At 54.4% G+C, this 23,105-nt stretch overlaps 10 protein-coding genes across 10 annotated transcripts; 5 read left to right on the top strand and 5 right to left on the bottom strand.

Moving 5' to 3' along the window:
• Nucleotides 1-30: 30 nt before the first annotated feature.
• HMPREF1541_00462 (chorismate synthase) lies at nt 31-1,384 on the bottom strand (the record flags this gene model as incomplete). Its single annotated transcript, XM_008712768.1, has 2 exons — nt 31-890; nt 988-1,384. The coding sequence occupies 2 exons, from the start codon at nt 1,382-1,384 to the stop codon at nt 31-33; spliced, it is 1,257 nt and encodes a 418-aa protein (XP_008710990.1).
• A 541-nt stretch (nt 1,385-1,925) lies between these two features.
• HMPREF1541_00463 (methionine aminopeptidase, type II) lies at nt 1,926-3,260 on the bottom strand (the record flags this gene model as incomplete). Its single annotated transcript, XM_008712769.1, has 1 exon — nt 1,926-3,260. One exon carries the CDS (start codon nt 3,258-3,260, stop codon nt 1,926-1,928), a length of 1,335 nt encoding a protein of 444 aa, XP_008710991.1.
• A 418-nt stretch (nt 3,261-3,678) lies between these two features.
• On the bottom strand, nt 3,679-5,135 carry HMPREF1541_00464 (uncharacterized protein; the record flags this gene model as incomplete). Its single annotated transcript, XM_008712770.1, has 2 exons — nt 3,679-4,758; nt 4,812-5,135. 2 exons carry the CDS (start codon nt 5,133-5,135, stop codon nt 3,679-3,681), a joined length of 1,404 nt encoding a protein of 467 aa, XP_008710992.1.
• Nucleotides 5,136-5,718: 583 nt separating this feature from the next.
• Nucleotides 5,719-6,358, top strand: HMPREF1541_00465 (uncharacterized protein; the record flags this gene model as incomplete). The annotated part of the gene is made up of 2 exons (XM_008712771.1): nt 5,719-6,171; nt 6,251-6,358. 2 exons carry the CDS (start codon nt 5,719-5,721, stop codon nt 6,356-6,358), a joined length of 561 nt encoding a protein of 186 aa, XP_008710993.1.
• Nucleotides 6,359-6,866: 508 nt separating this feature from the next.
• On the top strand, nt 6,867-7,940 carry HMPREF1541_00466 (uncharacterized protein; the record flags this gene model as incomplete). The annotated part of the gene is made up of 1 exon (XM_008712772.1): nt 6,867-7,940. One exon carries the CDS (start codon nt 6,867-6,869, stop codon nt 7,938-7,940), a length of 1,074 nt encoding a protein of 357 aa, XP_008710994.1.
• An 869-nt stretch (nt 7,941-8,809) lies between these two features.
• HMPREF1541_00467 (uncharacterized protein) lies at nt 8,810-10,496 on the top strand (the record flags this gene model as incomplete). Its single annotated transcript, XM_008712773.1, has 3 exons — nt 8,810-9,146; nt 9,195-9,250; nt 9,306-10,496. 3 exons carry the CDS (start codon nt 8,810-8,812, stop codon nt 10,494-10,496), a joined length of 1,584 nt encoding a protein of 527 aa, XP_008710995.1.
• Nucleotides 10,497-11,513: 1,017 nt separating this feature from the next.
• Nucleotides 11,514-13,283, top strand: HMPREF1541_00468 (uncharacterized protein; the record flags this gene model as incomplete). The annotated part of the gene is made up of 1 exon (XM_008712774.1): nt 11,514-13,283. The coding sequence occupies one exon, from the start codon at nt 11,514-11,516 to the stop codon at nt 13,281-13,283; it is 1,770 nt and encodes a 589-aa protein (XP_008710996.1).
• Nucleotides 13,284-13,943: 660 nt separating this feature from the next.
• Nucleotides 13,944-15,594, top strand: HMPREF1541_00469 (uncharacterized protein; the record flags this gene model as incomplete). The annotated part of the gene is made up of 2 exons (XM_008712775.1): nt 13,944-14,486; nt 14,569-15,594. The coding sequence occupies 2 exons, from the start codon at nt 13,944-13,946 to the stop codon at nt 15,592-15,594; spliced, it is 1,569 nt and encodes a 522-aa protein (XP_008710997.1).
• Nucleotides 15,595-17,453: 1,859 nt separating this feature from the next.
• On the bottom strand, nt 17,454-18,136 carry HMPREF1541_00470 (NAD(P)H:quinone oxidoreductase, type IV; the record flags this gene model as incomplete). Its single annotated transcript, XM_008712776.1, has 2 exons — nt 17,454-17,955; nt 18,024-18,136. 2 exons carry the CDS (start codon nt 18,134-18,136, stop codon nt 17,454-17,456), a joined length of 615 nt encoding a protein of 204 aa, XP_008710998.1.
• An 887-nt stretch (nt 18,137-19,023) lies between these two features.
• On the bottom strand, nt 19,024-21,825 carry HMPREF1541_00471 (uncharacterized protein; the record flags this gene model as incomplete). Its single annotated transcript, XM_008712777.1, has 1 exon — nt 19,024-21,825. One exon carries the CDS (start codon nt 21,823-21,825, stop codon nt 19,024-19,026), a length of 2,802 nt encoding a protein of 933 aa, XP_008710999.1.
• Between the last annotated feature and the right edge of the window lie 1,280 nt (nt 21,826-23,105).

Here is a 23,105-nt window from a genome sequence, read left to right on the forward strand (position 1 = left end):
TCATAATCAAGCTCATCTTTCACTCCAACGCTACAGTTCCTGCTTCTCTATTCCATTGACCACCCTCTGCACATCCTCCTTACGTGCGTCCGTGCCCATCCCCCGAACTGGCATCACACCCTTCTGCAGCGGCAACATGCTCCTCGCCCGTTCGCGTCCGTACTGGCCCAGCGCCGCATCCATGACCACCAACGCCGCCATCGCCTCCACGATAGGCACCGCACGCGGCACCACGCACGGGTCATGCCGCCCTTTAGCCTCCAGCACACCCTCCTCACCATCAAAGCGAGTCGTGTGCTGCGCCTGCCCAATCGTCGCAGGCGGCTTGAACGCCACGCGGAAATAGATATCCGCCCCATTCGAAATCCCGCCCTGCACACCGCCAGAGTTGTTGGTCGCCGTCACGAGCCGAGTCGGATCCGCCGGGTCGCGCACAAAGGGATCATTGTGCGTCGAGCCGGGGATCTGCGTGCCGTCGAAGCCGGAACCGATCTCGAAGCCTTTGGTGGCGGGGATGGAGAGCATGGCGTGCGCGAGCGTGGCTTCCAGCTTGTCGAAGCAGGGCTCCCCCAAGCCGACGGGCGCGTTGCGGATCACGCACGTGACGGTGCCACCGATGCTGTCGTGGGCGTCGCGGTACTGCTCGATGACGCGGGTCATGCGCTGCGAGGCGGAAGCCGAGGGGGCGCGCACGGGGATGAAGGCGTCGACGTCGGCGCGCGTGATGGTCGAGATGAGCTTGAGGAAGTCGGGCTGCGTGCTGGGCGAGGGGTGCGAGGCCGTGGGTGGGAAGAGGTGTTCGGGCCCGACCGAGGAGACGAAGGCGACGATGGACGTGTTGTGCGCGACGGAGAGGTATTTTTCCGCGATGGCGCCAGCGGCGACACGGCCTGTGGGGGCCGTAGAGTCAGTAGGTGTGTGTGACTGGGAAGGGAGGAGAGCAGGTCGTTTGTCTAGAGTGACAGGGGCCGAAGCCATGGGACTCACCGATTGTTTCTCTCGCTGACGACCGTCCACCACCACTGCTCGCCTTGACGCCGTACTTCTCCAGATACGTAAAGTCCGCATGACTAGGCCGTGGGTACAAATCCATCGTGCTCCCACCGTAGTCCTTCGGCCGCTGATCCTCATTACGCACGATCATGGCAATCGGCGTGCCCAGCGTGATTCCAAACTCTGTACCAGACTGGATCTCCACGCGGTCTTTCTCATCGCGCGGTGTCGTCAACGCAGATTGGCCGGGTCGCCGCCGCGTCATCTGCGGTTGGATGTCGGCTTCTGTGAGGGGGAGCCCAGGTGGCACGCCATCAACGATGCAGCCCACGGAGCGGCAGTGGGACTCGCCGTAAGTGGTGACGCGGAAGTTGGTGCCGAAGGTCGACATGATGGTGGTTGGTGGGAAGAAGGGGGAACGGTGGCTGAGAGCTGCGGTTACGAGCTCAGAGAGTTGATGGTCGTAGGTGATATGATGTGTATGGTATGAAATCTGGCGGTCTAATTTGGGTGGCTAAGGATTGTCCCGCCCGTTGGAATTGTGAGTCAATATCGAGGTGTACCGACTTCGCCTCGAGTTCGGATCGCTTGAGCAGGGCTCAAGAACATCAACAGATTACACGGAACCCTATTCGGGGCTTTAGTCTTACGAAGATGACCTTATGAACAGTTACGAGTTTGCAGCGAAGTCGGGATACTTTTTTTGAAGATCCCTGATGCGGTCTAGATCGAGCCAAGAGCCATGTCTTGGCATAAGAGGTCGAAGTCGTTTCTAAAACACTACAACGACCTCAGCCTAGACGATGATTTTCGGGGGGGAGGTGAAAATGCTAGGAGCAACATCATCAAGCTCTTAATGCGACTTCGTTGTCAAAACATGTCTTTCGTTGCGTCATAAGAACGTGCCCGTCGACAAATGCGTCGCCGCCTCCTCAATAGTCATCGCCACGGCTGATGACCTCCTTTACGGTGGGTCTCAGCAGAATGGTGTGCTCGAACTGAGCCGTGTAGCTGCCCTTGATATCAACCAACGGCGGATACGCCTCGACAATGCCGCTGCTGACCAAGTTGTTCAAGCCAAGCAAATACTTCTCCTGGCCCAGTCTGTCCAAATAACGTCTGCAGAAAGGGAGAGTGCCAAAGCTCTTCTTGATCACGCTCAGCAGATTTCTCGCCGAAGAAACACGCAGCGGAACGTTAGGGTGATCAGCACGTAGCGCATAGTGCGAGCACTCGAGATCATCTGTGACGTAGCCGCGGCCGGTAGATCCAAACGTCTCGATAGCAAAGACCTCACCCTCTTCCATTTTGGTTTGGTCATTGCTCTTCACTATGGGCACTGACTTGCCGCCATGGATGCTGTTTTGGACGATGTCATGGCCGTTGAGATTGCGGATGGCCTTAATAGGGTACGTCTTGCCATCGAGCTCGAGCTCGTAGGACTCCATGGTCTCTTGGATGGCGGCACCGATATCACCAACTCGAACGTCGATGCCAGCCTCTCGAATGCCAGTATTGGTGGCGTCCTTCACAGCGTTGAGTAGATTGTCGTATTTAGGGTCAAAAGCGATGGTGAATGCTGAGTCGACAATGTAGCCATTCAGATGAACGCCAAAGTCGACCTTCATGACATTATTTTCTTGCAGAATGGTCTTGTTGCCCGCATTGGGACTGTAATGTGCTGCAATGTGGTCCAAGTTCAGTCCAGTCGGGAAACCAACACCACCGACAATGTTGTCTCCCTCTTCAAGTCCCGGGTGGCCAGTCAGTGCACGTGTACCATCTTCAATGCCTTCGGCGATTTCTGTCAGGCTCATGCCAGGCTTGATGTTTGCCTTCGCCCACTGGCGCACTTGACGGTGGATCTCAGCGCTCTGACGGTAATCACTGAGCCACTCTGACTTGACACGATCTAGATGACGCTTCTCTTCGCTCGTGGTCCGGTAGGCATTGTCATTTTTGTATTCCACCTCTTCACCAGCAGGGTAGTTGCCGCTGGGAAACAATTGCGACAGCTTCACACGCGGTGGGTCTGACTGCTCCTTCGGGGCAGCCTTCTTCTTCTTGGGCTTTCTCTTCTTCTTTTTCTTCGCGGCAGTGGGTGCTCCGGCACCTTGAGCGGCGTCTTCGGCGTCTTCGCTGTCATCCTGATCGCTGAGGTTGCCATTTGTTTCTTTGGCTTTGCCACTTATCGAGGGGTTGTCGTCCTTGTCTTTGGCGCCATTCAAGGCGAGCTTGGACAGTTCGTCGGCCGTCTTCGCAGCCATGTTGACTTTGGCGGGGTGAACAGACAGAGGGAGAGCGACCTGCTCGTGAGATTGCAAAGCGCGCGGAGGAGACGGCGGCCTTGGCAGGAAAATGCTTCACCAACTGCACGTGACTTCATTCACTGCCTCACCTTTTGCTCAGGCTGACGTCTGAGAAAGGACTACACCAGCATGCACTAACGGGAGAATATTTGCATTCTCTTGCTTGGACACCAGTAAGAGAGGTGACAACAGTAATGGATAAGGAGGAGGTTTATCATTCTCTGAAAAATCTAGGTATAGGTATACCATCTTACATATACCAATCTCAATCTGGCAAACAAAGAACCTCAGTGCCCCTCCGGACACTTGCATGACCTCCACACCTTTTTGACGGAAGAGGATTTGCATTCTCTTGCTTAATAATGCACGTAAAGCATCACAACCGCTTCGCTTCTTCCCAGTCCGACAGCGCCTGTTCGGCTCCGCGCTTCCCGCTCCTTAACGCCCCCTCCATATATCCTCTCCAGTCATCCACAAACTCCGTTCCCACGAAGTACAAATCATTGCCCTTGCTCTTAACCGCCTCTCCATCTTCCCACATTCCTAGTATACCACTCGATGGTGGCACTGCGAAAGGACATCCCCAACCCGCCCACGGGTCTTCATGCCATTCTGATACCATTGCCCCCTGGAATTCTGCCTCAACTCTCTCTTTCTCAACTCCAAACAACCTACCCAGCTGTCCCAACAGCTCCTTCTTTCTCGCCTCTTCATTCAGCGCCAACCACCGCCGTCCTGGTCCGGCTGCGACGAAGCAGGTGAGCGCGTAGTTGTCATCCATGTCGACGCTGGTGTCTCGGCAGTGGTTGATGGGCCCACGGAAGCTCTGCACGAGGCCGCATGCCCCGACAGAGCGCCACCACGGCGATTCAAACAGACAGATGTACTTGACATATGTCCCGTAGCGAGCTGACTGGGTGAAAGACTGTTTCCAGGGGTGGAGAGGCGGCGTGAAGGTCATGGATTTGTAGGCCGGAGATGGAATGGTGAGGATTACTTTTTGCGCTGTGAAGGTATTCTTGGCTTCAGTGGTGACGGTGTACGCGCCTGAGCTATGTTGTGTGACTGATGTGACTGGGTGGTCGAGCTTCACAGTATCCAACGGCAAAAGTGCAGCCATGCCGGTGGCTATCGCGGATGTACCCTCACGGAGACGGAGATGTTGTGCACCTTCTTTCCCGTCGTAGCGGAGATTCACGATGCCGAGACCGCCTCGAGCGATCTCAAGGAAAGCGAGAGCCGAGATGTCACTGGGATCGTGACCCAAAGTACCGCGAGTCCAGAGTCGGGCGGTCTTGAGCGCGAGATCTCCGGCTCCCAGCGTCCGGCAGTACTGCTCGAATGTCAAGTCATCGAGCCGTTGGCGCTGTGGCTGCTTGAACGTGGCCGGGTCCAATGAGGCTGCCTCGACGCTATCGCGGAGCGCAACGGCGTTCTCAACGTCTTGTGCTTCGAACTGAATGCATTAGACATGTACCACTCAGGCGCTCCGATGTTTTCAGAACATACTCGAGGCATCTCCCCAAACGGAAACAGATGGCAATTCCCCTCCTCATCTTCGCATGCAACGGAGCCATTGATGTTCTGCACAACGGACGTTAAGCCAAACTGCTGACAATAACTCCATACAAGTGATTGGTTGGTGTCATTAACCCATGCAGCACCCAGCTCCTGGACACCTTTGCCATCTGGCCGTTGCACAGAGCGTGTCTTACCTCCGACGCGATCGCGAGCCTCGAGTACGAGAAACGACCGACCTGCTTTTTGTAGGTCCAGTGCAGCTTGCAGACCGCTCAGGCCCGCGCCGACGACAATGGCATCAACCTCTGGCATATTGTGGAAGGCTAGAGTGCTCGTTGTAATCAAGACTTACGGTTCATCACCAGCGCAGGATGACCAAAACAATATAACTGCGGATCCGTGCGAGGGCGTTACTTGACAACGGTACAATGATGCTCAATCCATAGCAGGCATGCAAGTCTGAAATACACGTCCTTCTCAAGACAAGAGGATGGAGATGTCCGTGAGAATATCATCGACGACCTTTGGGCATCGGACCGACCTGCCGCGGCTGGCGAAAGTCAACAGGCACGTGGAATTCGCCGCGCTGCAGCAATGTCTCCAACGGTGTTGCTAAATCTCCTGTCAGAGACAGCAAAGTCGCGGGAGTTGAGCCGGGGCTCTCCGTCTTTGTTCGTAAGCATTGAGAAGGGCTGCAAGGGTTCGTCAAGTACCAACAAGCATCTTTGGGGGCGGAAGGTGCAATTCCGCACTTCGATGGCGCTTTGGGTTTGCTGATTTATTGCTGTTGTATGACCGGATCAAGTCTTCCGCTGCCTGATTATTTGAACCTCGCGCCGGTAACGACTCAAGTGGCGTCCATCTCTTTCTCAGCCATCGTACATTGTAACAATCCATGGCCGACCCATCAGCATACACGTATCCCTCTCCACTCGCTGGCTACGAGTCGGCCGGTCCGCTCCCGTCAGATCTTAATGAAGACGGCAAGTCGTTCCGCAATCCAGCAGCGGAGCGGAGCAAAGCATATTCACAGTTCACTTCCGGCATCACCAACGGTACTAGTGGAGGGTTCGATGTGCACATCTATTACTTCCAGGCCAATGACGTGCAAACCAAGTTCGCTCAGGAGCTGTGGCAGAGAGTTCGCTATGAGTTCCCTGAGCTACGGATCTATAAATTCTGGGACAAGCCTGTTGGGCCGCATCCATATGCCATGTTTGAAGTCAACTTATTCACACCGGAGCAGTTTGGTGCCTTTATACCGTGGCTTGTGATCAACCGCGGCCCGCTCAGTGTGCTGCTACACCCGAACTCTGAGGATGGGGATGTAATCAGGGATCATACACAGGTGAGTGTTGGCAGGTGCAGGCCAGTGCCTCTCTCTTTCTATCTCAATGCCCATCATGCTGACCAGATGCTTGCAATAGAGGGCAACGTGGTTAGGTGACAAGGTCCCGCTAGATATTGGTCTGCTGAGGATGTTCGAGGAAAGGCAGAAAGTTAAGAGGCAGGAAGAGGCAGCAAAAGCTCCGTGATTGGGGAGGAATGAAACGGGCGAGTAACTGTTGGGGATAGCCTCGTTTGACGTGGTCCCTATATGCTCGATTGTCTGGAAAATAAAATGAGCAGAGCACTTGCTTCATCCTTACGACATAACGAGTGACGGTGGCCTGCTTGCTGCCTAATGGACGAGACTTGAAGGCAGTGGCAGGAGCAAACAAGGCCATGCGACTTACTTCTGCCTCACCTTTGGCTCACCTGCCCATAAATCATGACGTGTCTGCGTGCAATTTCTGGTTTCGATCAAACATCAACTTCGTACGATCGTTGCACAACATTTTGCTTCCTCAGATGAAGCTGTTCGGAAATGGTCTTTGGACATGGCCGAGGCTGATGTCGTCTAATGCTTGTGATAACCTCACACTTCCTAGGCTTCAGCGACGAAATTCTCTTGAAGCCTTGAGAAGCAGTGCCATTAGCGCGGAAGACCACGACGTGACTGACCTGATCCGCACTCCGCTCACACTTCACAGCGACCTTACCATGCCTAAGTTGAATCCCCCAGACCTCTTGAGCGATCAAGAGAACATCGATCCCGACGGTACCTTTCCACACACAGACTTCGATCGAGCCCAGCTCATCGCTGCCGACACCCATCGAGACTTTATTTTTGGCAGACGTGGTCAAGGAGAGGAAGATGATTCCGAAAACGCCTTTGACGATCCCAGTGCCACTCCTTTCGATATGTTGAGTCAGAACTCGAATACCATCTCTGCACCGACTCCGTCCCAGGCCATGACATATCCGATTTCACCACTGATAGAAGTCGAGATTCCAAAGTTCGCTCCTGTGCCTGCTTCTGATGAGGACGCGGAATCGATTAACGAACCTGAGGAAGAACCCAACAAGAAGGCACAAAACCGGAAATTTCAGACGTCTTCGACAACAAGGAACAAGAAGCGAAAGGCAAGTGGCGTCGGCACCAAAGTCGATGAGACCCCCGATGCAGGACGACGCAGCGGCCTACGTGTAAGGACATCAGCCCAGAAAAATCCCTTCACGGCTGATAAGCTCAAGTATGAGATGACGAAGAGCCGTGGTCGCAACATTTCTAAGGCCGAAGTTGAGAAGCACATGAAGCAAGCACAGGCACCTATGCTCATGCCTCCTGCCAAAAAGCCGAAAACAAATCATGCCGTTGCATATGAGACAGAGGATGAGTCTGAAGCAGTGTCCAGTCCGGTACCATCGGAAGCGATCGTGGTCAGCAACAAGTACATCTTACAGCAAACCACCCTTTGTATCGCTGTCGTTGACTGTGCCGGTACAATCGAGGCCCCTTTGGTCAATTTCGAAAGGCTGAATGACTTGATCAATTACATTGACGATCGCTGGGGGAGGCAAAAGGGCGGGCGTTACGCCTACATGAAATGCGAACGTCCATGGAAAGGAAAGGATCACGATCTTGTCATCCATAGAGGCTGGGATGAGCAATTCGACCAGTTGATCAAGTCGATACGTGAGGCACCAATCTGGAAGAAGAAGAGCTTGTCGCAGCGCAGACTGGACGTCGTGATCAAGGTCTCCCTCGTTGATGAGAGCATAAGCGACCCCTGAATATGTACGTCGACTCCACTCGGCTGGGCAAAACCATGCCCGTGGGTTTGATGCACCGAAGCACGTTGTGTCAACGGCGAATAGGGGAATTTTGCGTGGGATCGCTGTGGAAAGTCAAGGTATTCTGGAGGCCAAGGTACGCAAATAGGGAGACTCCGGAGCAGAGCTGGGCTCGAAAGAGAATAGCACGAGCGGCGGCAAAGTTTTAGCCTGGCCTCTACTCAGGCATGGCAGGGACTACTGCACGAAGTTCGAAACGATGAGATTCAGGGGCTGTCTTGCCAGCTTTTGTTCCAGTTGAGTCCGGAGCGCGTGAGCGCAACGGCTGATTTTCTCCTCGATAGCCTATGCACATATCTTTCTGTATCTTGTCGTCGGGCTTTTTGGAGCGATTGAGTTGTCAGCTGTGATCAGCCGCCGGACATTCTAAGTGATCTGCAATATTAATGCGGAGTGCGGCTTGACTGCCGTGGTTTGCGTGTCACTCAAGTCTCCCCCGGAACAGTCTACAAAGAGTAAACTACCGTCGGCGCAACCAAGCCATCATTCCATTTCCTGCACCCATCATCAAAGTCAACGCTTGAAGCGTTCTCACACCATCATTTCCATTGCTCGATATCCCGCTCTTTGTCGCCGCAGACGAGGATTCCTTTGTCGTTGTTGGCCGCGGATACGGATTACTGCAGACGCCTCGGTCTTGGTCGCGCAGCTTTGGTGACACCTCAAGGCTTTCACCATTGTCGCTTCCGCAACGAGCCTCTCATCACCCGCGTTTCTACCTTCCTTACCCGTGCGATCGTCTCCTTACTGGAAAGCGCGAACGAGCAGCCGCCGCAGAGATCCTCCCTCGAATCTTCTCCGATTGCACGATGGCTTCACCTCCAGCCCCCAACGTCCAACGCAACGAGTCTCGTAGCTCGAGTCTCAGCTCAAGACTCTTCCGCACCAAGAGCGGCGAAGCTTTGGGTAGCGGTCGTTTGCGCAAAGGTCGGCAAGAATCACAACCGCAGGTCCAGTCTCCAGTCACTCCTCCTAAGCTCCCAGAATATAGCATACAGCCTCAGCTTGGCATCAGTCCCAGGATGACATCGAAAGAGTACACGAATGGCAATTCCTCCACCCCGCCCGTACCGCCGATCCCAGCGCAGGTGCCTGACAAGAAGGAGTTCGTTGATCCATATGCGAGGACGGAGAGCATGACCCATAGTGAGTTGCTTCTCTCGGTTCGCTAGTACTTGCTGACATAGCATTCAGGAGGGCGATACAGCTATGCTCCTAGCACCGTCAGCACTCTGAACAGCCCACGGAGAGTATGTCTTTACCTGCACCCTCCATATCATAAGCCACGACTGACAGGTGCTATAGGTTCGCAGACGCAAGGATCCGACTCCGTTCAACGTCCTCGTAATCGGGGCGCGCAGCTCGGGGAAGACGTCCTTCATCAACTTCTTGAAGCAATCACTCGCCCTGCCGCCCAAGAAGCAGTCCCAGCCACGGAGCTCCGATTTAGATCCTCCACCTCCACCGTCGTCGCGCAATAACCGCGACTTCACCCATTCGTACCAAGAAATCGAAGTTGATCACGAGAGATTGGGATTGACTCTGTGGGATTCTCAAGGACTTGATAAGGGCGTGGTCGACTTGCAGATGCGAGAACTGACAAATTTTGTGGAGAGCAAGTTCGACGACACATTCCTCGAGGAAGTCAAAGTGGTCCGTTCGCATGGCGCCCTCGACACCCACATCCACTGCGTCTTCTTCATTCTTGACCCCGCAAGGCTTAACCAGAATCTCAAGGCTGCGCAGCAAAGCAACGCCAACGGCGCTGCGAGCCGTATTGGCAAGACGTCGAGAATTATTGGTGCGTTGGACGAAGATTTTGATCTTCAGGTCATCAGAACTCTGCAGGAGAAGACGGTAGTAGTGCCAGTCATCAGCAAGGCCGATACCGTCACCACGAAGCACATGGCCTTTTTGAAGAAGAAGGTCTGGGAGAGTCTGAAGCGAGCTGGTCTCGACCCTTTGGAAGCCCTGAACTTTGACAGTGATGACTCTGACCTCATTGAGGAGGAAGACGAGGAGACGGCCGAGAAAAGCAGCGACGATGGCAGTGATCCGGCCTCTCCGGGATCTGCACACACTGAGGATTCCGATACTGTCCCTTCAAAATCAGCGCCCAACAAGCGTCCCGGAATGCACAAGCGAGAGCCATCGAATCTGTCCATATCGAACTCCATGATGGACAGCGGCTACGTCCCTCTCTCGATTTTGAGCCCTGACGAGTACTCACTCGAGTCTGGAGAAGGGCCCCTGGGTCGACAATTCCCGTGGGGTTTCGCTGATCCATTCAATGCTGATCACTGTGATTTTGTCAAACTCAAGGATGCTGTCTTCAGCGAGTGGCGCTCGGAGCTTCGTGAGGCGAGTAGAGAACGATTCTACGAAGCCTGGAGAACGAACCGGTTGAATCTCCGTGGGCAAGGTGGCAAGACGAGTGCGGCTCCACGAAGATCAGCCGGTGGGATCCCGATTCCACTATCTGGGAATCGGGTATGACTGGTCGCTGGCTTCGTGACCAGTTCCACCATCGACTGTGTGTATCGAGCGAATTGTATACCTCAGTCGGCGGTTGCAACAACACCAATGATGCGAACGTACCTCTTGTCCGAGCACTGCACTTGGGCCGCTGAAATGGCAGGGCACACTGCACACCGACACATCTGGTCAGTTCTGACCAACCTTTTACATGAGTCACGAACGATGTCGACGCCCATTGTCTTCTTCGCCCTGGTTTGGCTTCTTTCTCATAGTTTTCTCGTTCAGCTTTAGCAAGCCTTGATGAGCGAGTTTGTCTTTCCTTGAGTACGTTCAGCATGGAGTAGAGAAAGTTATCTGAGGACATTTGTTGGTTTGAGCAACAAGCAGCAAATGTCCATAAAAGGGACAAGTTGTCGGGAAATTGCATATGGTTGCTTCAAGAGCAATAGATGATCACCATGGGTGAGCAGAGTAGCAGACATTGTATGATGGCAACAGAGTGTTTTAGCAAATTTTCGACAGTGCATGATTACAATATCCTCGCACCGATACAATAAGTGCGTGTTGTACTGCAAGGGGTTCCGGATATGTGCTTTTCAAATCTGCGCTCCGGCAGCCACACTGAACTAAGGACCGCGAACTTCGGGACGCAAGGGCACGATATCGGCGAAAACGAGCTGTCAGTTCCATTCTGACTACACGTCCTCCTCCATCCTCACTATGATCCGTCCCTTCGATTGACACCGGACCTCGTGCGGTTGTCCGGCCGGCCAATGCCACATGTTGTGCGGTCGGTCCTTTGGCCGGAGGTGAGACATGGTGGTTCTTTGCTCCTTGCGCTGGATGCGAACGGTGGATGGGACGGCATGACGCCCCATGCTCTGCAACACGACTATAACAATGGCCGGGGCTATAACATCTGGAGCGCTGCGAGTCGACCGTGACCAGACGCTCCCTATCTCGATCTGTCCGCACCACTGGTTCCGGTTTTGTGTCGTTCGTTTTCTCGTTCCGAGTTCCGAGTTCTTTGCAATCATGGGTATTATCAAAGGTCTGCTTGGCACGACTCTTATGTCAACTCTCTCGTTCCTGGACCAGACGGTCACTAATGGTGCAAGCTTGCTCGGCACACTTGGAGCTCCAAAGCTGCCTAAATACTTATCATCTGAAAGCAATGGAGATGTTCCTTGGGGACAGTGCACGACCAGGAACACCAACCCGTACGGCAACAGTCCCAATACTGGTGTGGTCAGGAAATATCAATTCACGGTTGCGAGAGAGACACTGGCCCCAGATGGCTTTGAGAGGCCGATGATCGTGGTCAACGGACAGTACCCAGGCCCAACGATCGAGGCGAATTGGGGGGACATTATCGAAGTGACAGTCAACAATGAGATCCACGGACCGGAAGAGGGTACGGCAATTCACCTCCATGGGTTTCTACAGCACGAGACGCCGTGGATGGATGGGGCGCCAGGCTTCTCGCAGTGTCCCATCGCTCCGGGCAAGAGCTTCACTTATCGTACCAAGGCAGAGCTTTTCGGGACTTCGTGGTGGCACGCGCATTTCAGTGCCCAGTACGCGGACGGTGTGTTCGGTGCAATAGTCGTATATGGGCCTTGGGAGAAGGAGCACGATATTGATCTAGGACCGGTCATCATCAACGAGTTTCATCATACCAACTACGTCAGTATCGTCCAGAATATCACTGCGCCTCATCCGAGGCCGCCGCCTCCCTCGCCTATCAGCGACAGCAATCTCATCAACGGGAAGATGCAGTTTGATTGCGCGAGAGCGAGCAGGCATCGGAAGTGCTCGACGAACGCCGGTGTGTCCCAATTCCGCTTCCAGTCCGGCAAGAAGCACCGGCTGCGACTCATCAACGCTGGAGCAGATTCCAGCCAGCAGTTCTCGATTGATGGCCACACCATGACGGTAATTCAGAACGACTACGTCGCTGTGCAGCCTTACGACACCAAGATTGTCACCCTTGGAGTCGGTCAACGCACCGATGTCATCGTTACGGCAAATGGCAAACCCACAAGCAGTTATTGGATGAGAAGTAACATTACCTGTTTCGAAGCGCATCAGCCTCAGGCTCTGGGCATGATATACTATGAGTCCGTAGACACCGACCTGGCCCCGACTTCCAGCCCTTGGCCTAACTCAGGTCCCGGCTGTGCCAATGATGCTCTTGAGAAGACGGTGCCGGCCTATCCCATGGCGGTCCCTCAGCCGGAAAAGACGATTGCTCTCGACATGACAACGACGCCGGATGCCCGGGGCATTTGGAGGTGGTACGTGAACAACTCGACTTTCTACGGTAATCACTCCTCGCCTGTCCTGAATTTGGCCGCCTCTGGCGCTGCAGCTTCAGCCTACCAGCCAACCTGGAACGTCTACGATATGGAGACCGCTCGGAGTTACCGATTCATCAGCTACAATCGCACTCCAGGGCCTCACCCACTGCATCTACACGGACACAACATGTATGTTCTGGCCATCGGTGTAGGGAGTGCGTGGGACGGCAAGATCGTGAGGCCAGAGAACCCCGTCAGAAGGGATGTGGTCATGGTACCAGCGAATGGCTACGTTGTCTGGCAGGCAGATGCAGACAACCCGGGCGCGTGGGCGTTTCACTGCCATGTGCTGTGGCATGCTGCCACAGGGTTTGGCATTGATATCGTCGAAGGCAAGGACGCATTGCGGGAGATGAAGATGCCGCCGGAGATGGACGGACTGTGTCGGGATTGGAAGGCGTACGTGGGCAGGGCAGGGGAAGAGCAGATCGATAGTGGCTTGTGAGTGAATGGGACGGGGGAAAGGATGGCGAGGACTTGAGCAGCTTTGACGGCATGTCGGAATAAGGAGCTTGTAATGACCAATGCTGGTAGCAAGCTTGCCCCGCTCTCTATCGCTGCGCTGATTGTAAAGACCGTCCGTAACGTCCAGGTTGTTGAGCTCAATAATCGAAGCACTCATCGACTTTGTCAGCAACGGAAAGAGAGTCCGCTCTGATGAAGCAAAACAATGGAGCTCGGCGGATGATAATTCTCCGCCGATGCCTAAGCCAGTCTGGCTGCACCGCGGACGCTTCCGTTGTTGACCCTCGGCCTTCGCTCTTGCGTTTCAACGGTCGTCCCAAAAAAAAACCTCGATGTCGATCGTGATGGAGCCGACCAAGTCTAGGCGAAATTGTCCCGAGGGGCTGCGTGATGCCATCAAACCATTGCATTGCCAGCCATCCGGTGCGTATGCCAGCGGCAGCGCACGGCGGCTCGCCACTCGGCCTCGATTTCTTCTCGCACGTGGCATCCACAAATGACAAACTCAGCCAACAGTGGCCCGTCTAGACTAGGGTCACGCCTCATGAGAACTTCACCTGCGAATACTCGACTCGCTTGCTCTTAACCCGTAGTCACGTCCATCAACACGGGAAGATCCTCACACAACACTTTGCCAGCCATGGCCCCCTCAGACGTCGACGACAGCCCTGTGAGCTCCACGCCACCTGATTTCCTCGACGAGAAGGAGGTAACGCTTGACGACAGTGGTGACGAACCAGGCCACCTCGCCAGAGAACGGTCGGTAGCCGAGCAGCTGCCTCTGGGCCACGAAATCCTCTTCGTTGCTGTTGTCATTCTCGCCCAGTTCACCACACAGGCCGGCCTGGGGCAGGCGCTTGCCCTCCTCAACATTATCGGCGATGACTTTGGCATCACAGATCCCGCCGAGCTGGCGTGGCTCGTGGCCGGCTATTCACTCACGGTGGGAAGCTTCATTCTGATCTCTGGCCGGTTTGGCGACATGTTCGGTTGGAAGAGGATGTTCGTCATTGGCTTTGCATGGTTCAGTCTGTGGTCCATGATCGCGGGCCTGGCCGTGTACTCGAACCACGTCCTCTTCATCTTCGCCAGGGTGATGCAGGGAATCGGCCCAGCCATCACCTTACCCAACGGTTTGGCGCTGTTGGGTGCGACCTACGCCCCTGGCCCGCGCAAAGACATGGTGAGTACTTCCCCAATGTCCCCAAGATTTGGAACCATCTTGCATTTGGGGCCCGTGTCCGATCTTGATCTGACGTATCTAGGTCTTCGCTATCTTTGGTGCGACTGCGCCATCGGGAGCCATCGTTGGCAATGTCTTCGCTGGATTGTTTGCGCTCGCATGGTGGCCATGGACCTTCTGGTCGTTTTCCATCGCGCTGGCATTCATTGCCGCGGTCTCGGTCGTCGTCATTCCGGACCCACCCAAGAAGACCGAGGTTGCACGGATGTCGTTACACCAGAAGCTTGTCGCGCTTGATCTGGGTGGGGCCTTCACAGGTATCACTGCGTTGGTGCTCTTCAACTTCGCTTGGAACCAGGCACCCATTGTTGGGTGGTCGACACCTTACGTCTACATCTGCCTCATCATAGGGATCTTGTTTGCGGCGGTCTTCTTCTACCTGGAGCTGTGGGTGGTGTCGGAGCCACTCATCCCGTTTCATGCATTTTCTCCGGATGTCAGCTTCGTCCTGGGATGCATGGCCTGTGGCTGGGCAAGCTTCGGCATCTGGGTGTACTATCTCTGGGTCTTCCTGGAGCAGATGCGAGGATTGTCGCCTCTACAGGTCACGGCACAGATCTCACCTCTGGCCATCTCGGGATGCGTTGCCGCACTTCTGACGGGCTTCATGTTATCGAGGGTCCGGCCGGCAATCATTATGACGATTGCGCTGTTTTTCTTCTTGCTCGGCAATATCTTGGTCGGCACAGCTCCAGTCGATCAGATCTACTGGGCGCAAATCTTTGTCTGTACATTGGTCATACCTTTTGGTATGGACATGTCCTTCCCAGCTGCAACAGTCATGCTCAGCAACTCGGTCGAGAAGAAACATCAAGGCATCGCTGCGTCCTTGGTCAATACCGTGGTCAACTATTCTATTTCACTTGGACTAGGCTTTGCTGCAACTGTCGAGGTACACACCAATCACGGTGGTAAGACTCAGGCAGACGTTCTGCTAGGCTTGAGGCATGCTTATTACATGTCGTTCGGTTTGGCGGGCCTGGGCTTGGTTCTGAGTCTAGTCTACGTGGCAAAGGGTTTTCTGAGTGACTACAAATCGAAGAGGTGACGGCTACGGGGCTCTCAACGCAATCAAGAGCGTCCAAAGCTAGCTGGAAACTTGTCATAACACCAACGAGTGATGACCTATGGCATCAAACAAAGAAAGCGCCATTGTGAGCTGCTAAGGTCGAGTTGTCGTACACTTTGGGGACAAAGGTCGCCACAATGCTATTGACGAACAACAAAGCCTCGTCGACAAATTACCAAAGGCTTTGATCGAGTCCTTTGATGGACCTGGGCGTCTCGTTTGGTATATGACAGCAGGTGGCGTCGACTCACTTCCCACATCACCAAATCACTCCGAGTATTTTGCATCTCAACAGGGTAACAAGTTCGAGAAGTTCGCAGATTAAATACATCCAAAACCAACACCAGCATCAGTTATACACCTCCCATACCATGGGCAGTCCTGCGACTAGCTCCAGGAAGGCCAGGAAAAGGCCAGCCCCTCTACTGCTCCATCGGACGACTCTGAAGCAAGCACCCGAGAAGAAGAGTACGGGGTTCTCTCACCTGAGGTCAAACAAAATGCTCGGGTACCTCTCAGAGAAGTCCCGATGCTCTTCTACAACAGTATCAACAGCGCAAGTTCCATCACCACGACCATCTGTCGAGCCCCCATCACCTTCGAACCTGGTCAACCACGCGACTTTGCTCAGGCTTGCATCCTCATCCAACATCTCGAGCCCACGATGCCCGTTCCAGGACCCGTTCTGCACCTCGTGCAGGCCCAGCACCACCCAGCGACTCTCGCACGTGTCGACAAGCTTCATCCGCTCCAATGCTCCATCTCCCAAGTCGGCGACCTTCCGAGCTGCGTCACAGTTTGAGCCTTCTTCTGGCAAACGAGAGGCTCCCAATGCAGGTGCAGTGACTTCCCCACCGGCCTCGGATGTCACGTCTAGCGCGGCTTCCCCCGAACGTTCATCCGGACCCGGCCCCAACAGCGACCTGAGACGTCCAGGCTGGCCATACTGTCCATTCTGCGGCCTCGGTCACGATCCACGCGACGCGTGCTTCGCCTAGTCTCACGTGATCTACGTTGTATCAGATAGAGGAAGTTCAAGAAGCTTTAAGGGACTCACAGCCACGTCTTCATGCCATCAGGGACAGATAGATGACAGAAGCTTGCAAGTCTTTTAAAGCTGAACCAAACGAGAATGCATACACACGAGTCCCCAGAATCACAATCTTTTCCCTCCAATCGAATTGCGGTAGAAGTGTGATCTTGCCGCTTCACCTCGCTTCACCTCGTTGCAAGACCGCTCGCTGCCCACTTGACGCCCAGCCCCTATCTACCTGCCGCATTAGTATGGCACCATGTACGAATCGTAAAGCAACAGGCATGGCGTGCTTCAAATCATGTCTTCCAATTGATAGGGTATTTTATTTTAGAGCGTTACGTGAATTTTTTGGTCTTCTGTTGTCCTCTCCACTGTAACCGCATGGTGTGTATATATATATATATATATATATATCTTAGGTTTTCTTGGCTGGCTGGCTGGCAGGCATGAGGCTATGGTTTGCAACATCATCATCATCATCATCCGCTAGCTTCATGCCCTCCTGTTTTTTTCTTTCTTTGTTTGTTGGTTTCACACTCACACACGCAAACAACAACGGTCTCAAGATTCAGAGAATGGTGCATTTCATGCCACACAGCTTCCCATCCTCGTGCTTGTGATCGTCCTGATCGGCCTGTGCCGCCGGGGCAGTAGCACCGCCGGCACCACCACTCCGCGGTTGCTGCTGCTGCTGCTGCTGCCCCTTCTTCGTAGCGTTACCCCCGTCCGCCGTGGTCGCCGCCGCCGCCGGCGGCTGAGGCTTCTCTTTGTGCGCCTCCTTCGCGGCATCTCCGCCGGCCAGTCACGCAAAGTTGACTTTTGCGACGGTCTCGCAGAACTTGGCGCCCTGGATCTCGGCGAGCTCGAGCTCCTTGGCCGAGGGCTGACGCGAGCCGTCTCCCGCCGCGAAGGTGCCGGCGCCCCAGGCGCTGCCGCCGCGGGCCTCGTTGAGGTCGGTCAGGATGCCGAAGGCGTGGGCGTAGCCGAGGGGCACGTAGATCATGCCCTGGTGGGCCCAGGAGCTGAGGGCGGCGAGGGCGGTGGATTCCTGGCCGCCGCCCTGGCTGGCGGTGCTGACGAAGAGGCCAAAGTACTTGCCGGTCAGGGCGCCGGACATCCAGAGCTGGCCGAGCTGGTCGATGAAGGTCTTCCATTGCGCCGAGTAGTTGCCGTAGCGGGTGGGGACGCCGAAGAGGAAGGCGTCGTACTGCTTCATCACGTCGGGGGTGGCGAAGGGGATGGAGGTGTCTTGCGCGGGGGCGTGCATCTTGGCGGTCACTTCTGCGGGGAGGGTTTCCTTGATCCTGAGAGGTGGTTTGTTAGTGGCGGGCCTCTTTGAGGGAGGAAGTCGAGGTTCTGGGGATAGACATACTGGTAGATGTCGGCCTTGCCACCGGCAGACTCGATGCCCTTGGCCTCCTGCTTGGCCAGCGTGGCAACGTGGCCGTACATGGAGTAGTAGATGATAGCGACACGGGGAGCCATGGCTGCGGTGTGATTGATGAGCTGCTTTGTGTAGAAAGTCAAGGAGATGCGGGATATGCTGGCAATGGTAGGACGAAAGAGGTCAATTCGAGCTGGGGAACTCTACAAGTATTTATAGCGGGCCTGAGGGTCGATCCCGGTTGCAGAGCTTCTGGCAGCAAAGCTGACAGTAAACATCTTTGCATTTGCCCCTCCTCTCGTTCCTCGACCCCGTTGCCAAGGTGAGAAGGCGGGGCAGCAATGTGATTGGTCATGCAACATCATTGTCGCCGAACAAGAGGGCAATCGACAGGGGCAAAGCTGTCTTCTGTTCCGCGTTGCGTAAGGGTGACGATTGTGGTACGGTAGCTGTGGCAGGATGCATCCATCATTGGCGTCTCCAGGGTGAGACAGGGATCGCTTCTTCGCCTGGCTTATGAAATCTTCAGTCAGCCGCATTGGAGCCGTCAAAGCTCCGTGATGAGCCCCAGCATCTGATGCAGCCAATCAGCGACAGGCACCGCTTTTCCACGCAGACAGCGTTTTGTCAGCGTTGCTTGATGAGCACACTCGTCCAAAGAACACTGCCTCGGATGTTGTGGTTGCTCAGAATTGTCTAAGCATTGCTGTGCTAACTTCGCAGCCCACCAGCTAGGTGTAGGATTCGAACAAGTATCTGTGGATGATCATGTTCAACCGGTACCCACTGCGTTCTGTCCATGCATCAGACCGGACTTCTCTTCTCGACACGCTGCATACTGCACAGTCAGCTGAACGGTGGCTGCGTTTGTCTCCCGCTGCCTTACAGTGTACAGTGACCAAAGTTTTCGAGATGACTTCCTAATTCAGCATCCTCCCTTCATCACAGCGTCGAGAACTCTCGTAACGTGTAAGCAAGAGACAAACCCTCACTCCTCCAAATCTTCCAACATCATCAACTCCCACACCTTGCCTGCACTCTTGACCATGATCTCGGCCTTGACCCGGACCTTCTCTAGCACCTTGTCATCGTTGGTCACACCATCAACCTTCAACTTTTTCTTCTGCGCCAGCATGATTACCGGCATGATATCCTCGATGCGCGCTTCGGCAAGCATCCTGACCGACTTGAACCCATTCTCCCATAACAAGCGAGCCATCCGGCTCTTGACAAAGGCTACTTTGGCAAGATCCAAAAGATCAGCTCGTGCTCCCGCCCGAAGCCGGTCGCACATATGTTCTAGCACCGCTCCGAGCAGCGAGAAGCCAGATCCCATCCGCTCGCAGAACTTGATCATGCCTGCAGCAAATCCATGACACATTTGAGCTAGGTTTTGCACCTGACCTCGCGGTACATTGTATCGCAGCGAGATTTCGTGCACTGGAACCTCATTGCAGACATCTCGGAGCTGGAGAGATGCGTATGCTCGACGGTATATGCGAGCAATGTTGACTTCCTCGGGAGTGTTCTCTGGTAGTTGTGCACCCGAAACCGCCAAACGAATGACCTTGGATGGCGAAACGCCTACGAGTCCGAGCGCTCGTATATCCGATTCCGAGAGGCGGTCTAGATGTTTCTGAAAGGTTGGCCAGTCAATCTCGCTGGGTTGAGTAGGTGACGGGATCGGAGTAAACAGATACAGGGTGTGCATCTCGGACTCCATCACGAACGATGCCAATGCACGTTGCATTTCCGCGTGGACAAAGATGCCATCCTCGGGTGTAAGAGCCGATGACACGATTGCTGACCCAAGCGTGGTTGGCCGGAACGAATGCGAGGCCTCCTGGCATGGTTGGATCAGTTTGGTTGACACCAAATCGGACAGCGCTGTGTTAAGCATGCCCATCACCAGACCTTGGTCACACGTCTGCCATAGCAGTGAGGAGCGAAGGTAATCTTCAAGACTTTCCTTGCTGTTGGCCAAACGCGTGGCAATGACTTCGAGGACTGCTCGCTTGAGACCTCGTTTCTCTGGCGTCAAACAACTTGTTACTGGAGGCATCTCGGCTTCTAGCAACTCGGCTACAGCTTCGAGGTCGGTCTTAGCACAGCAGAGGTAGGTCTCACCAATCTCGTCTTTGCCTTTACGCCCAGCGCGGCCACGCATTTGCCTGAGCATGGCAGGCCCAACCAGATCTCGGCCCATTCTTGCTCCGTGAAGTATCACTCTCCGCGCTGGGAGATTGATGCCCGCAGCAAGACTGCATGTTGCCACCATGACCTTCAGGAGGCCTTTATCATATGCGTCTGCAACGGTGTCACGCTCCTCAACGGTCAGCCCAGCATGGTGGAAGCCCACCCCTGCAGGCACAGTCTGATTGAACGTGGCTTCGTAGCCATTCGGTAAGGTCTGCAGAGCGGCCATGATGTCTGATCGTTGCTCGCATGCATCAGTAGATAGCATGCTTAAGGGCATTGCTTGGGCAATGAGAGTTGCAACCCGCTCGACTCCCATTCTGCTACTACAAAACACAAGGGCACCATGTCCCTGGGAAGCTGTGTCGATGGCCAAAGCCACAACAGCATTAAGCAGAGGGTTTTCGAGCTCAGGATGCAGCGAATGGGAGATCTTGTGACAGGGTTCCGCAGGTTTCTGCGTGGATGCCGAATTACTGCCCGAAGATCGACCACTTAGCTGGCTCGCTGTCCGAAAGAAGTCTTTGGTGTTGGCGTTTCGGTAGATGGAATTCTCGTAGACTAAATGCTCCTCGATCGGGATGGGTCGGTATCGGGAGACGTAAAATTTCGCATGCAGCCACTCTGCTAATACCTCTGGATTTGACAAGGTAGCACTCATGCCGATGATTTGTATGCCGCTCTGCAGGGTGAGTAGTTTGGTTGCCATAAGCTCCATAATGTAGCCACGACCCTCGTCGTCCACCATGTGTAGCTCATCGAGGACAACGATGCCCAATTGATGAATACGCCCTTCCTCAATCGCCGAGTTGACAAGGGCGTTGGCCTTCTCTATTGTGCAAACGGCGATGTCAAAGTCAGGCCATGTGAGCTTGGCCCGACTGCCACCCAGAAAGCCCATCACTTGTATCGTTTTGCTCCTCTGTGCAAACCGGGAGCCGTCATCGTCATCCGCGTCGGAATGTCTCTCAACGTTGTCAACCAGAGCTCGAAGCCACTTCAGTTTCTCCTGGACCAAAGCTACGTACGGAAGCACGAGGATTGCCTTTTTGTCCGGTTCCGTGACCAATTTCTTTAGCATCAGAACATCCGCCACCAGCGACTTGCCCCCGCCAGTGGGAGCCGTATAGATCAGGTTTTGGGTGCCATCCAGGAGTCCTTTCCCCAGCAGACATGATGATTGCCATGGGTAGATTGCATTGACTCCAAGACGTTCAAAGTTGTCGACAAGAGCCGCAGGTAAGCCATAACGAGAATGGCGAAGACTTAGTAGTGGATTGGCCGCTGGGGACGGCGTTGACGTTGGTCGGAGCTGTAACGCAGGAGTGGGAACTATGGTTCCGTCATTGACGGTGGAATAGGAGATACGACTCGCGATAAGTTGGGCTGTTGGTTTGGTCCTGACATTCGCAGCTGGTCTGACCGCGGGGCTTGTGGCGAGAGGCGAGCGAGACTGCTGGTCGGGAACAAGATATTGTTGATAGCTACGTTTTGTGCCAGCTCCGCCGGTGGTTATCACAGGCTGCTCCCGTACAAGATCAACACTGGTCTGATGGCCATATTGTGCTACTGACTGCCAAGATGTGGCATGCATTGAGCATTAGACGCGTGCTGGATGCGTCACGACACGTGGACTGTTGTGGGAAGTATGCGGCATGTTGATCAACTCATATAATGACGCGTAGTAGACCGGTTGGCGAAAGTAGAGCAGCCGTGTATTTTGGCGAGGCAACCACGAGTGCAGCCTACAACATGTTGAGCGTGGTGGAAACATGCACCGAGGGTGGGCCGGGCAAAGCAGTAGCCCTAACCCTAATATGGGCATCAGCTTCATCCTTGATCAGGTTGCATGCTGCAAATAGTTCTCGGTTTCAGGTGCTTTCATCGAGGGGGAAACTCTACGGCGTAGCGATGGATCGAGAATCTTTGTACATGCGCCTGTGCGGGAAACGAACAACCTTGATCTTGGTCTTGAGGTCGGACCACCAGTGTTGTTCAACCAGGTCGCCCCTGCAAAGTCGAGCGATCCGGTAGCTGAGTTCATCCGCTGTAAAAATGCTGACAGTCGTAGTTAGAGTAATATAGCATGCTGTCTACCAGCTATCTGCCGGCCTTGTCGATGATGACAGAAACTGCGCCGATGACTCTGACCGTGGGGTGAAGAACTGTACATTGGTAGGGTTGTACGCACATGGTGATTGGCCGCCAGCCAAAAGGGGAGCCAGTCGGGGCTAAGACGAGATGCACAAAGTCTAACTGCAGGGTCACGTGGGCTCGCCACGTCAACCCTTAGCCGTGTACTAGTCGCTTCGTGCGCCGACTGCCAACGCAGAGAATATGATGAGAACAGAGAGGCCAAGTCTGGATTCAATCGAGTTCTGTACTGGCAGAGTAGACTGCTCTCGATAGGAACTACGTACCCGTGTATACGAAGTCGAGGACAATGAACAGTCGAGGAAGGGAAGGCTACTGATCAGAGTATTAGATGCCGTGTTCTGAGCGTTTGATCTGAGCTCGCAAGCTGACAATTCACCAATACGCTGTCCAGACATCAGAAGGCATATTTTCAAGCACCGTGCTGACTCTCCAGCGGGTATTTTCGTCGCACGAGCTTGCAGCAAGAGTGAAGCAAACGATCAATTATTATCATGAAAAGCCCACAAATTGTAGATGAGTCAACGTCTGTAATTGCTCTTGAATATTTCTTTCTGGTCCGAGTAGGCTGGTGTTGGTTGTCTGGACTCTGGAGGCGAGAGGTCAAAATTGGGGGCACGGAGCCGCGTCTCGCTCTGGCGCCAAGGCCGCATGGGGTAGGCTCGGGATTCCACTTCACCTGTGCATGCAGCATCTCAATTCATGGCGATCCGCTGATCG

Source organism: Cyphellophora europaea (genome assembly GCF_000365145.1).
Source record: "Cyphellophora europaea CBS 101466 unplaced genomic scaffold supercont1.1, whole genome shotgun sequence".
In the NCBI taxonomy this organism is placed as follows: Eukaryota; Fungi; Ascomycota; class Eurotiomycetes; order Chaetothyriales; family Cyphellophoraceae; genus Cyphellophora; species Cyphellophora europaea.